We start from the raw sequence: 12,780 nt of genomic DNA, 5'->3' as shown, positions 1-12,780 counted from the left end.
CGGCTTTTTTCTTTTTGCTTATGTGGTGCTGAGGAATCGAACCCAGGGCCTCAGGCATGCAAGGCAAGCGCTCTACCACTGAGCCACCTTCCCAGCACCATTCATCCATACTTTAATCAAACAAGAAGGCCACTAAAATCTGTGTTCACTCTTGTGGCTCTGGTACCATTTTTCTAAAAAAGATTTTATAGCTGGAAAAAAAATTGGAAACCACTGCACTAAACTACTTTCTTCCTCCTCCCCTTCTTCTTCCTCCTCTTCTTCCAAATTCCCTTTTTCCTCTTTATTTTCCTCTTCATGTGTGCCAGTACTGGGACTTGAACTCAGGGCCTTGTGCACTCGCTTGGCTATTTTGCTCTCCATTGGCCCTCCATTCCTTGAGCCACACCTCTACATCTGGTATTATGTTGGTTATGTGGAGATAAGTCTCTTGGGTTTATTTGTCCTGACTGGCTATGAACCTCAATCCTCAGATTTCAGCTGCCTGAGTAGCTAGGATTATAGGAATGAGCCACTCGTGCCTGGCTTGCACTAAAACTTTCAATAGTGAACAAATTTTTTTCTGATGTGTTTTTGAAGGATCATCAGGTTCACTACCCCCTATTCTTTTCTCGCTGTTTCTGATGAGCTGTAGAACTGCAGTTGAAACATGGCAGATGCTACAGGTATAAGGGAGCAGTGACTGTGCCTACCCTCTTCTTTTGTCTGTAGTATTTTCTTTAAGAACTGATTCACATGCTTGAAGTCTGATGCTTGCTTGGGGTTAAGCAGAGGAGGTTTTCTGCTGTTGGTAATGTTTGTGGTTGGGGGAATGAAAGATGGGAAAGGATGGAAGGCTGAGGAAATCCTAGAAGGACTAGAAATGAGGTTTAATAGGAGACAAAGTGGCTTAACAGCTGAGGATCTGTGGTTTGTTTGTTTTTTTGTTTTTTGGTCTGATCGTGGGGCCCGAACTCTGAACTCTGGGCCTGGGCGCTGTCCCTCAGCTCTTCAGCTCAAGGCTAGCGCTCTACTACTTGAGCCACAGTGCCACCTCTGGCTTTTTTCTTTTTGCTTATGTGGTGCTGAGGAATCGAACCCAGGGCCTCAGGCATGCAAGGCAAGTGCTCTACCACTGAGCTACCTTCCCAGTCCCCCAGCCTTCTTTACTAGTGTTCTGCCTTCCTCCAGAGCCCAGTGCAGAGCTCTTCTTGGTGTTGCTTGCCTCCTGGTCAGACCACCTCTGCCCAGACTCTGGTTTCCTTTTTCTTTTTTTCTTTTTTTTTTTTATTTTGCCTAAACGAGCTTGAAATCAGGGTCTCACAGTTGCTTGGCTTTCTTGCTCATGAATAGCAGTGCTCTACCACTTGAGCCACACCTCCAGGCTGCCTTTTTGCTGCTTAATTGGACTTGGAGTCACTGGTACCCAGCTCTGGCTCTGGTTTTTAATTTATGAATATACTCCTGTCCAGGTCGCTTCAATCTGGGTTTGCTGCTGAGGAGAGCTGGCAAATCTAGTGCTAACCTAGCTCTGGCTTTTAAGACTTTGGTTTTATCACTGAAGTGAGCCCCTTCTGGCCCATCCCAAGGGGGTAAAGGTTAACATCTTCATTGGAGGTCTTGATGGACAGGTCTCACCAGTCCTAGAGCCCATAAAACCCTAGAATCCCTACACATGAGCTCTACCCTTGTAGAAAGGCTTGCAGTTTCACAGCCAGAATGCTTGGAGAATGGAGCCTGGATAGAACCAGACTGTCTTGTGTCTCTTTTGGGCTTAGACTCTGCAGTGGAACTGTGGGAGCCAGACACCCAAGATGCAAGCAGCCAGGCCCAAGGAGGCAGCACCTTCCTTAGAGAGGATTCCAGGATGCCTCCATCTGCTGGGGGCCCTTTGGGCCTGCGGCTGGAGGCAGAAGAGCGCACTGCCCTGCTTACGGAGCCCACAGGTGAGGAGATTCTCTTTATTTGTAGGGAATAGGGGCTGGAGTAGGAGGGAACAGGTAATGTGGGTCCCTTTATTTTTATAATATCATGGCTAGGTCCAAAGGCTTGAGGTCAGCTAGACTTGAGTGATCTGAGCATGAATTTTTGTTTTCCTCTCCGTTTTCTTATTTGTAAAATGACAAGAACAATTATAGTGTCAACAGTGCATAGAAAGGGCTCATACTATTCCTAAGACAAAGGGCTTTTAGTGAATGAGAACTGTTCTTATAATAAAGAGATAAAACCAGACACTGCAGTACAAGCCTGTACTCCCAGCTACTCTGGTGGCTGAAGCAGGAAGATGCTTGATCCCAGGAGTTCAAGGCCAACTTAGGCAACAAAACAAGACCCCATCTGAAAAGAGAGAGAGAAAGGGAGTAAGAGAAAATAGACTGTATATGATGAAGGGAACCGAGTGCCCAGGGCAGTTACTGAATTGGAGAGACGCTTGAAACTCTTCTCTGAATCCAGAGCTCCGTCCACAAAAACGGAAAAAGGGGCCAGCCCCCAAAATGCTGGGGAATGAGCTGTGCAGTGTGTGCGGGGACAAGGCCTCTGGCTTCCACTACAACGTGCTGAGCTGTGAGGGCTGCAAAGGATTCTTCCGCCGCAGTGTCATCAAAGGAGCTCGCTATGTCTGCCACAGTGGCGGCCATTGCCCCATGGACACCTACATGCGTCGCAAGTGCCAGGAGTGTCGGCTTCGCAAATGCCGCCAGGCGGGCATGCGAGAAGAGTGTGAGTGCTTGGCATGGGGGGTGGGGAGGGAGAGACTGATGAGACAGAAGGGTGGCAGATATGAGGGCAGATATCTGCATCTCTAAACAGATTGAAATCTCTTCCTTGCTTTTACCCAACACTCTCTGCAGTTCTAGAGCTCTGACACACACACACACACACACACACACGTTCCCCACCCCATTTTTGCTTCCCTCCCCCTCCTTCTCCCATGCTCACATCTGGCCCCGTCCTTAGGTGTTCTGTCAGAGGAACAGATCCGTCTAAAGAAACTGAAGCGACAAGAAGAGGAACAGGCTCAGACCACATCTGTACCCCCAAGAGCTTCCTCACCTCCCCAAGTCCTGCCGCAGCTCAGCCCTGAGCAGCTGGGCATGATTGAGAAGCTGGTGGCCGCCCAGCAACAGTGTAACAGGCGCTCCTTTTCTGACCGACTTCGAGTCACGGTACTGGCCCGGCCTGGGGAGAGGTGGCTGGACCCGAGGCTCCAGCTGGCTTCTCCATGGCCAACTGAAAGCAGTTTGCTTTTTCCCTCTCCTCCCTCCGGGTAGCCGTGGCCCATGGCACCAGATCCCCAGAGCCGGGAAGCACGTCAGCAGCGCTTTGCCCACTTCACAGAGCTGGCCATCGTTTCCGTGCAGGAGATTGTTGATTTTGCCAAACAGCTCCCTGGCTTCCTTCAGCTCAGCCGGGAGGACCAAATCGCTTTGCTGAAGACCTCTGCAATTGAGGTGGCTGGAAAGAGCAAGGGATGATGGGAAAAGCAGAATGGGATTATCTGTCAAGGGAGGTGTGTGTGTGTGTGGGGGGGGAAGCACCAGATGTCTAGCTAGAAGATCCCAACTCACTGGGAAGCAGGGATAGGGGAAATGAACCTTCCCTGGAAGGGCCATGCACCACCATCAGCCCTCCTCATCCCTTTTTGAGAGCTGCTATTTGTGTGCAGGTGATGCTTCTAGAGACATCTCGGAGGTACAACCCTGGCAGTGAGAGTATCACCTTTCTCAAGGATTTCAGTTATAACCGGGAAGACTTTGCCAAAGCAGGTGAGAGCTGAGATGGCAGAGGGACTGGGTTGGGAGGACAGCTGCTTTAGTCACCAGGCCCATTGTGATTACAGAGCCATGAGCCTGAGGTTTTGGTGGTAGTAAAGGGAAGACTCAGTCTGGTTTGCCAAAAGAGAAAATTGAAATGCTGATAGGCCTCTCTCAACTGCTCCAAATAGACCCTTGTCCTCTATTGTATTAAACTAAGTCTTTTCTTTCTCTTTCTTTCCTTCCTTCCTCCCTCCCTCCCACCCTCCCTCCCTCCTTCCCTCCCTTCTTTCTTTCTTTCTTTCTTCCCTTCTTTCTTTCTTTTTCTTTCTTTGCCTGGGCACTAGCTCTAAGCTTCTTTGTGCTCAAGGCTAGCACTCTACCACTTGACCACAGTGCTACTTCCTGTTTTGAGTGGTTAATTGGAGATAAGTCTCATAGGAACTTTTCTGCCCAGGCTGGCTTTGAGCCACGATCCTCGAGCTCAGCCTCCTGAGTAGCTAGGATTACAGGCATAAGCCACCAGCTTATGGCTAAGCTAATTATTTTCAAACTGTGTCCTATATAATCTGGTGAGTTTATGGAAGCATCAGTTTAGGGGAGACAGAGGCAGACAGACAAATAGCCTTCATCCATACTTTTTTTTTGGGGGGGTCCAGTCGTGGGGCCTGAACTCTGGGCCTGGGCGCTGTCCCTCAGCTCTTCAGCTCAAGGCTAGCACTCTACCACTTGAGCCACAGTGCCACTTCCGGCTTTTTTCTTTTTGCTTATGTGGTGCTGAGGAATCGAACCCAGGGCCTCAGGCATGCAAGGCAAGCGCTCTACCACTGAGCCACCTTCCCAGCACCATTCATCCATACTTTAATCAAACAAGAAGGCCACTAAAATCTGTGTTCACTCTTGTGGCTCTGGTACCATTTTTCTAAAAAAGATTTTATAGCTGGAAAAAAAATTGGAAACCACTGCACTAAACTACTTTCTTCCTCCTCCCCTTCTTCTTCCTCCTCTTCTTCCAAATTCCCTTTTTCCTCTTTATTTTCCTCTTCATGTGTGCCAGTACTGGGACTTGAACTCAGGGCCTTGTGCACTCGCTTGGCTATTTTGCTCTCCATTGGCCCTCCATTCCTTGAGCCACACCTCTACATCTGGTATTATGTTGGTTATGTGGAGATAAGTCTCTTGGGTTTATTTGTCCTGACTGGCTATGAACCTCAATCCTCAGATTTCAGCTGCCTGAGTAGCTAGGATTATAGGAATGAGCCACTCGTGCCTGGCTTGCACTAAAACTTTCAATAGTGAACAAATTTTTTTCTGATGTGTTTTTGAAGGATCATCAGGTTCACTACCCCCTATTCTTTTCTCGCTGTTTCTGATGAGCTGTAGAACTGCAGTTGAAACATGGCAGATGCTACAGGTATAAGGGAGCAGTGACTGTGCCTACCCTCTTCTTTTGTCTGTAGTATTTTCTTTAAGAACTGATTCACATGCTTGAAGTCTGATGCTTGCTTGGGGTTAAGCAGAGGAGGTTTTCTGCTGTTGGTAATGTTTGTGGTTGGGGGAATGAAAGATGGGAAAGGATGGAAGGCTGAGGAAATCCTAGAAGGACTAGAAATGAGGTTTAATAGGAGACAAAGTGGCTTAACAGCTGAGGATCTGTGGTTTGTTTGTTTTTTTGTTTTTTGGTCTGATCGTGGGGCCCGAACTCTGAACTCTGGGCCTGGGCGCTGTCCCTCAGCTCTTCAGCTCAAGGCTAGCGCTCTACTACTTGAGCCACAGTGCCACCTCTGGCTTTTTTCTTTTTGCTTAGGTGGTGCTGAGGAATCAAACCCAGGGCCTCAGGCATGCAAGGCAAGTGCTCTACCACTGAGCCACCTTCCCAGCCCCAAGCTGAGGATCTGTGAAATATAGCAAACACTCCATTCTCAGGGCTGTGAGATCCTTGGTTCTAAGCTAGAGTTCATAAAGTCCTCTCTGATTTCTGGTGACTTACTCCAGCTCATGTGCCTCCTGTCCCAATGTGAGCCACCCAATGAGCTTTCTAGGAAAGTCTCCCTTAATTGAGGATAGAGCAGAGCTCTGTTGATTTCCATTGCTTTGAACACGAAGCATGGAGTGAATGTATGAGCAACTAATGGATGATTTGATGGCATCTCCTCACTTTAAAGCCCAGCCCTGACCCCTTCTCTACTCAAGTACCTTTTCCCCAAATGGCAATTGTCCCAAAGCTCCTTAGTCTCCTCCTTCTTCAGAAACCTCTTCTAAACTCTTCCCAGTTCCAGTCCTTTGTCAGCATTTCTGGACTTGTGCTATCTTTTTTATTTTTCCTGTCCATCAAGCTGCTTGAACCCAGGGCCTGGCACTGACCCTGAGCTTTTTCACTCAAGGCTAGTATGCTACCACTTTGAGCCAAAGAGACACTTCCAGTTTTTCTGGTGGTTAGTTGGAGAGTCTCATGGACTTTACTGCCTAGGCTGGTTCAAACTGTGATCCTCAGATCTCAGCCTCCTGACTCGCTAGGATTACAAGTCTGAGTGACCTGCACCCAGCTTGTGCTATCTTAATCTGCACCTTCTTAAAGACTGCTTTTTTCTCTCTTTTTATCTGTTGGGGAAGGTGGGGGGGAGGCTCCAGACATCCTGCTGGGAGAGCCCAACCCTCCTTTCCCCCTTGCCTCCTTCCTTCCTTCTCTCCCTCCCTCCTTCCCTCTCTCGTTCCTTCCTCCCTCCCTCCCTTCTTTCTCTTCTCTTCTCTTTCCTCTGAAACAAATTTTCACTTATAGCTCAGGTAAGCCTTTAACTCTCCACTCAGCTGGGATGACATGTATGTACCACCATATCCTGCTATAAGTTGGTGGGTTTTTTGGTTGTTGTTGCTGTTGTCAGTCATGGGGCTTGAACTGTGGGCCTGGGCGCTGTCCCTCAGCTCTTCAGCTCCAGGATAGCGCTCTACCCCTTGAACCACAGGGCCACTTTGGGTTTTCTGGTGGTTTATTGGAGATGAGTCTTCTGGACTTTCCTGCCTCTGCTGGCTTTAAACCATGATCCTCAGATCTGAGATCCTCCTGAGTAGCTAGGATTACAGAGCCACCAGCACCCAGCTACTTCTGGCTTTTTGCTGATGGATTGGATATAACAATCTTGGGAAATTTTCTGCCCATGCTAGCTTTGAACCACAATTCTCAGATCTCCTGTATAGATTATGATTATAGGCATAAACTACCAGGACCTGGTTTAAGTTCTTTTTTTTTTTTTGTCTGTCGTAGGGCTTGAACTCTGGGCCTGGGCACTGTCCCTCAGCTCTTCAGCTCAAGGCGAGTGCTCTACCACTTGAGCTACAGCGCCACTTCCGGTTTTCTGGTGGTTTATTGGAGATAGGAGTCTCACGGTTTCTCCTGCCCGGGCTGGCTTTGAACTGCAATCCTCAGATCTCAGCCTCCTGAGTAGCTAGGATTACAGGCATAAGCCACCAGTGCCCGGCTTAAGTTCTTTTTTTTTAAAGCAGGTTTATCTGTCTAACTAAATACTTTTTTTTTTTTTTTTGTAGTGCTGGGGATTGAACCCAGGACCTTGCATGTATTAGGCAAGTGCTTTATCATGTGAGCTTTCCCTCGATCCTCCACCAACCCTGTCTTTGTTTTGTTGTTGTTGTTGTTGCTTGTGGGGCCTGAACTCTGGGCCTGGGCGCTGTCCCTGAGCTCTTCAGCTCAAGGCTCGTGCCCTACCACTTGAGCCACAGTGCCACTTCAGGCTTTTTCTGCTTATGTGGTACTGAGGAATCAAACCCAGGGCCTCATGCCTTCAAAGCAAGCACTCTACCACTGAGCCACCCTCCCATCCCCTGTCTTTGTTTTTGAGATAAGGTCTTACCACTTACTTTGCTCAGATTGGCCTCATATTGGTGATCCTCCTGTCTTTACCTCTGGAATAGCTGGGATTATAGAAATGTGTCACCACATTGGCTATTTAACCAGTTTCAATGTCACTGACTGTATTTAACTTTCTTATTTCCTCTGTAAGGCCTTGGGGAAAAGGATGGTGCTCTACTTTGTTAGGACTCTTTCCCCTTTGCATTCACTACTGCACATTGTGAGCAATGGATGACCAATGATGTGGACTGATACCATTTGAAGTATTCACCTGTTCAGCTTTAGCAGACCCTTGTATGCATAACTCCATCTTAGAACCTTTTCTGTAGTTGTACAGAGGGGCTTTTGCATATATGTTAGAGCTTTGTTAAATTGGGTTTGCCCAGTCAACACATTAACACACTTGATAAACATCAGGGTAAAAGAACTTCAAGAAGTGACTAAGAAGTCTCTAGGGGCCAAGTGGTTGCTTAAAATTAGTCTGAGAAAGCAGCCTAGAAAACTGTGTGGGGTGCAGAGACCAACTATGGGAGAAGTGTCCTCTACAGGCCACGGCCTTATGTCATGTTGATGTTAGTTGTTTTCTCTGAAGGAAGACTGGTTCCATTAAATTTCTTGCTTAACAAACACCTACTAAAATACCACATACGTCACAAGTATCTCGAAGACTTTATGAGGTAGGTTCTATAATTATCTCCATTTTGCAGAAGGGAAAACCAAGGCCCAGAAGTTAGTTTGCCCCAAGTCACATAAATCCCAGCATTTCTTTACGACAGAGCCAGGATTCAAATCCTGACATTCTGGCACTGGAGTCTATAGTCTCAGCCACATTACTGAATTCATCCCTCTGGGATGTGACACATGAAATGTTACAATATTTTACATTACAAAGTATGAATGAGAATATGGTATGTATAATTTATATTTTTTCTTATAGTAAGAAAACCCCATATTGTGCAACTGTATTGTTGGAAAGTTTCTGGGGGTGGGGGGAACTTTTACTGCATTCTTGACTGGATAATTGTGTATGGGTAGAAGTATGAAAAGACTGGAACTTGCAGCTGGGTGCCAGTGGCTCATCCTATAATTCTAGCTACTCAGGAGGCTGAGATCTAAGGATTTTGGTTCAAAGCCAGCCCAGGCACAAAAATGCTTGAGACTCTTATCTCCAATTAACCTGCAAAAACCATAATTGGAGGCATGGAGCATCAGTCTTGAGTGAAAAAGAAAAAGAATGAGAGTGTAAGGCTCTGAGTTCAAGCTCCAGGTTTTTTTCTCTCTCTCTTCCTCTCTCTCTCCCTGCCCCTCACACTCAGAGTGTATTTTGAATTTTTTTTTTTTGCCAGTCCTGGAGCTTGAACTCAGGGCCTGGGCCTGAGCCTATTTGTGCTCAAGGCTAGCAATCTACCACTTGAGCCACAGCGCCACTTCCAGCTTTTTCTGTTTATGTGGTACTGAGGAATTGAACCCAGGACTTCATGGATGCTAGGCAAGCACTCTACCACTAAGCCACATTCCCAGCCTCTTTCCCAATTCTAACAAAATAAAACAAAAAACAAAACCCTCTGTAAACTGAGAGGCTTGGCTTTTGTTCTGTTCTGTTTTTATACTTTTGCTACTGAAAGCCTTACCAAGTTAGGTAGAGTGATATCAAGTTCTGTATCAAAAATAGACAAGAGAATTCTGTCGATGCTATAATGTGACTCTATACTGGTGAAAATAACCTTTTGTTTCCCCTCAACCTTTTTTTTTTTTCCCTTATTTAAATCCTTAGTGTCCTTTTCTCATTCATGACTCTCTGTATTACCCCAATCAATAAATTTGTGTGTGTGTGTGTGAAAAACCACTATCTCCAGTATTCAGATAAAGCTGTTTACCAGTTAAAAAAAAAAAAAAGGGAGGGGGGAAATAAAGGCAGGGAGGCAGGCACTAATGGCTCATACCTTTGATCTTAGCTACTCCGGAGGCTGAGATAGAGGATTGTGATTTGAAGCCAGATCAGGCAGGAAAATCTATGAGACTCTTCTTTCCAGTTAACCACCAAAAAGCCAGAAGTGGAGCTGTGGCTCAAGTACTAGCCTTGAGAAAAAAAGCTCAGGAACAGTGCCCAGGCCCTGGGCTCAAGCCACACAACCAGCGCAAAATAAAGGGGGGGCAACATGGGGGGAGAGGAAGAGGTGCGCTTCTTTATAAACAAGTAATAAATGCCTCTATTTCTAGAAATATGGAATTCTTGAAAATTCTAACAGAATTTAGCCAGGTAGAGTGTACACCTGTAATCTCAGCATTCAGGAGACTGAGGAGGATAGAGAGTTCAAGGCCAGCCCAACTACATAGTAAGGCGCTGTCATCAAACCAAACCAAATCAAACCAAAAAAGGACAAGCAAAACAAAGCAAAATGAAAAATATTCTCTCCTCAAAATTGTTACTGTTTAATTCAGTACCTATAAGCCAGAACAGTGTTAAGATCTCTGTATGCTTTATAATTTAATCATCACAACAATTAGCTAATGTATTTCACAGCAGAGGCTTAGAGAGGTGAAAAAACTTGCCCTTACATAGCTCTCTGGAGACATCTGTGAGTTCCTAGGGGCTCCTCAAGGTGAGAAGTTGGAGGAAGTTCCTGCTGTTCCTGTCACTTTCTTTGTTTCTTTCTAGGACTACAGGTGGAGTTCATCAATCCCATCTTTGATTTCTCCAGAGCCATGAATGAGCTTCAACTCAATGATGCAGAGTTTGCTTTGCTCATTGCCATCAGCATCTTCTCTGCAGGTGCGCAGGAGGGACAAGAGGGAAACTGAGTAAGAGACTTGCATGCAAGAAGGCTGCAGGCCCTCCCCTCCCCCAGGGTAGGAATAGAGTGAAAATCCACGCTGTGTTTTTTAGCCAAGTGGGAGAGGTTGGCTGGGAGATGTCCCTAACTTTGCGTTGTGGGTATGGAATTAAGAACCCTGGCCAGATCTGCTCCTCAATTGTGTTGGTCACCTGTAGACCGGCCCAACGTGCAGGACCAGCTCCAAGTAGAGAGGCTGCAACACACATATGTGGAGGCCCTGCATGCCTACGTCTCCATCCACCACCCCCATGTGAGTCATGTCATCCTGTCCTGGTGTCCCCTTCCCCTTTCCCCTCTGCTCCTTGGGTCCCCTTCCCTGACACATTTTCCCTTCAAGCAAGTGCTTCTTGGCCTTCATCTAGTATGGGCAATTATCCATGTCTCCCTAACTTCTCTGCCTTTGCATCTCCTTGCCTGAGAGAACCAAAGACCACACTTGTCCCTTTTCTTTCCTTAAGGACCGATTAATGTTCCCACGGATGCTAATGAAACTGGTGAGCCTCCGGACACTGAGCAGCGTCCACTCAGAGCAAGTGTTTGCGCTCCGCCTGCAGGACAAAAAGCTCCCCCCGCTTCTCTCAGAGATCTGGGATGTGCACGAGTGACTCTTCTTTCCCTCTGTGTTCTGGGCTGTGTGGCTGGAGGACCCCTAACTGCCTCCATGGGGTGGGACAGACTGAGAAGGGCAAATAGTCCTGGGAGCTAGGTGAAAGAGCTTCTCAGTGGCTTTGGAGAGTATGTGTGTGTGTGAGTGAGTGAGGGGGAGGGGAATGTTGTTAAAATGATGTTTCATCTGATGACAGTATTAACCCAGTCAAGTGGATGAACCATGGGCCACTTTGCATAAGGTTCTCCAGCGCCCTGCCCATTCTGCCTTCACCACTTCCTGTTTTTTTCCCCCAAGGGGGACCTCAAAAGATATTCTCCACTGTCACTCTGCAGCTTGGCCATAAACGCCTCGGGGCTGGTACTTGAAACAGGAAGACCGAGATAAATACAGAGAGAAAAGAATTTCTGCATTAAGGCTGAGGACTCGGCTCTAGAGGGGGAAGCCTGTGTCCTGTAGGATCCGCCTCCAGACTCAGTCAAGGCTGTCAGTAAGAGGGAGCCTCATTTCACAGTTCCACGGCGCAGTCTTGATAGAAAACAAATGCTGAGGCTTAGCCCTATCTTCTCCCGGGATGATGGGATAGGTGGGAGCGGGTGGTCCTTCTTTGGGCAAGAAGAGGTTGGAACTTCAGAGCTCAGCTGTGCACCTCACACACGTGAATAATGTCTGCGTTTTTCCGTTGGCGGATGAAAGAGGACACACAACCTGCAAGACCTAGGACCAGAAAAATCCCTCCTCCCGGTCCCCAGACCCTGCAGGACCAGAAGCCCCGGAAGCGCAGCGGTGGAGTGGGGACGGGAGGGGGGAAAGTTGCCCTGAGCCGCGGAGCTCTTATGAGACTGGACTCCATTTCCCAGTGGGCACCGCGGCACCGCTCACGCCCCCCCTCGCCCGTGGTGCGCTCCGGTGTAGGTGATAACGCAGTCCCCGCCCCCAACCCCCGCCACCCAAAATTGGTAGGCTCCGTCGGCCGGGTATTCCGCTCTCCAGTCCCGGCGGGCGAGCCCTTCCAAACGGCGCGCGGGGGGGGATGGAGCCAGGTGAGCTTTGACGAGGTGCATAGAAAGTGCTCGGGGGCAGTTTAATCTTCTTTCAGATTAAAAGGTATTTCATTAAAACGGATCTGTGATCATGACCAATTAAAATCTCTCTGAGCAACCGAAACAAGCGATATTCCTTTTGGGTTCTCCCCCCTTGGCACCCGGCGACGCTGGGCTGGCCCAGCTCCTTCCAACTCGTACCCACTCCCTCACTGATAGGTGTGTGCAGAAGCTGCCTCCCTCCAAAGATCGGACCCACCTTTCCGCGCTCCTTTTGGTACGACCCCCCTCCCCCCCCACCTCCGCGGTGAATGGTACGGCCCCGGCCCCCTCAGCCTCCCCCTCCCGCACCGCAACGGAGTGGTACGCGCCCCCCCCGCCCCCCGGGCCAGACGCGGAACTGGCGCCCGCTGACAGGGCGCCTCGCGGGGGCAGAGGCACGCTGGGCGGGCGGGCGGCGCGGCGCGGCGCGGGCACGTCCCGCTGTGGCCTGGCAGGTTCCTCGAGACCCGGGAGGTAGGAGAGTCCAGGCCGGGGGCGGGGGTGGGGATCCTAAGCGTGTATTTGAAGGGAGGGGGCGGTCCTGGGGAGAAGCGGCGTCTGCGAGGAAAAGGGGCTTCGGGAGCAGCGGGTCTTCGAGGAGGCCCTGAGGGGACGTGAGGGGGGCGTGGAGTCCGCGGGGGTCCGAGGAGGG

The 12,780-nt window shown here is 48.7% G+C and overlaps 1 protein-coding gene across 7 annotated transcripts in view; it reads left to right on the top strand.

Annotated features, from left to right (window-relative positions):
- Positions 1-12,780, top strand: part of Nr1h3 (nuclear receptor subfamily 1, group H, member 3) — a 19,490-nt gene that overhangs the window by 1,337 nt on the left and 5,373 nt on the right. For 2 of the 7 annotated variants that reach the window (XM_013029997.1, XM_013029998.1), the window contains exons 3-9: positions 1,758-1,925; positions 2,434-2,700; positions 2,938-3,146; positions 3,252-3,431; positions 3,647-3,746; positions 10,259-10,372; positions 10,895-11,578. In XM_013029997.1, the coding sequence (XP_012885451.1) occupies positions 1,758-1,925; positions 2,434-2,700; positions 2,938-3,146; positions 3,252-3,431; positions 3,647-3,746; positions 10,259-10,372; positions 10,895-11,142 (1,286 nt within the window). In that variant the 3' untranslated portion in view covers positions 11,143-11,578. Of the gene's footprint in view, positions 1-1,757; positions 1,926-2,433; positions 2,701-2,937; positions 3,147-3,251; positions 3,432-3,646; positions 3,747-10,258; positions 10,373-10,591; positions 10,687-10,894; positions 11,579-12,780 lie in introns of those variants that run through there. The other 5 variants (XM_013030003.1, XM_013030004.1, XM_013030001.1 and 2 more) reach the window with 5 other exon arrangements.

Source organism: Dipodomys ordii, unplaced genomic scaffold (genome assembly GCF_000151885.1).
Source record: "Dipodomys ordii isolate 6190 unplaced genomic scaffold, Dord_2.0 Scaffold125, whole genome shotgun sequence".
NCBI classification, from domain to species: Eukaryota; Metazoa; Chordata; class Mammalia; order Rodentia; family Heteromyidae; genus Dipodomys; species Dipodomys ordii.
This window is presented reverse-complemented; position numbering and strand designations above follow the sequence as displayed.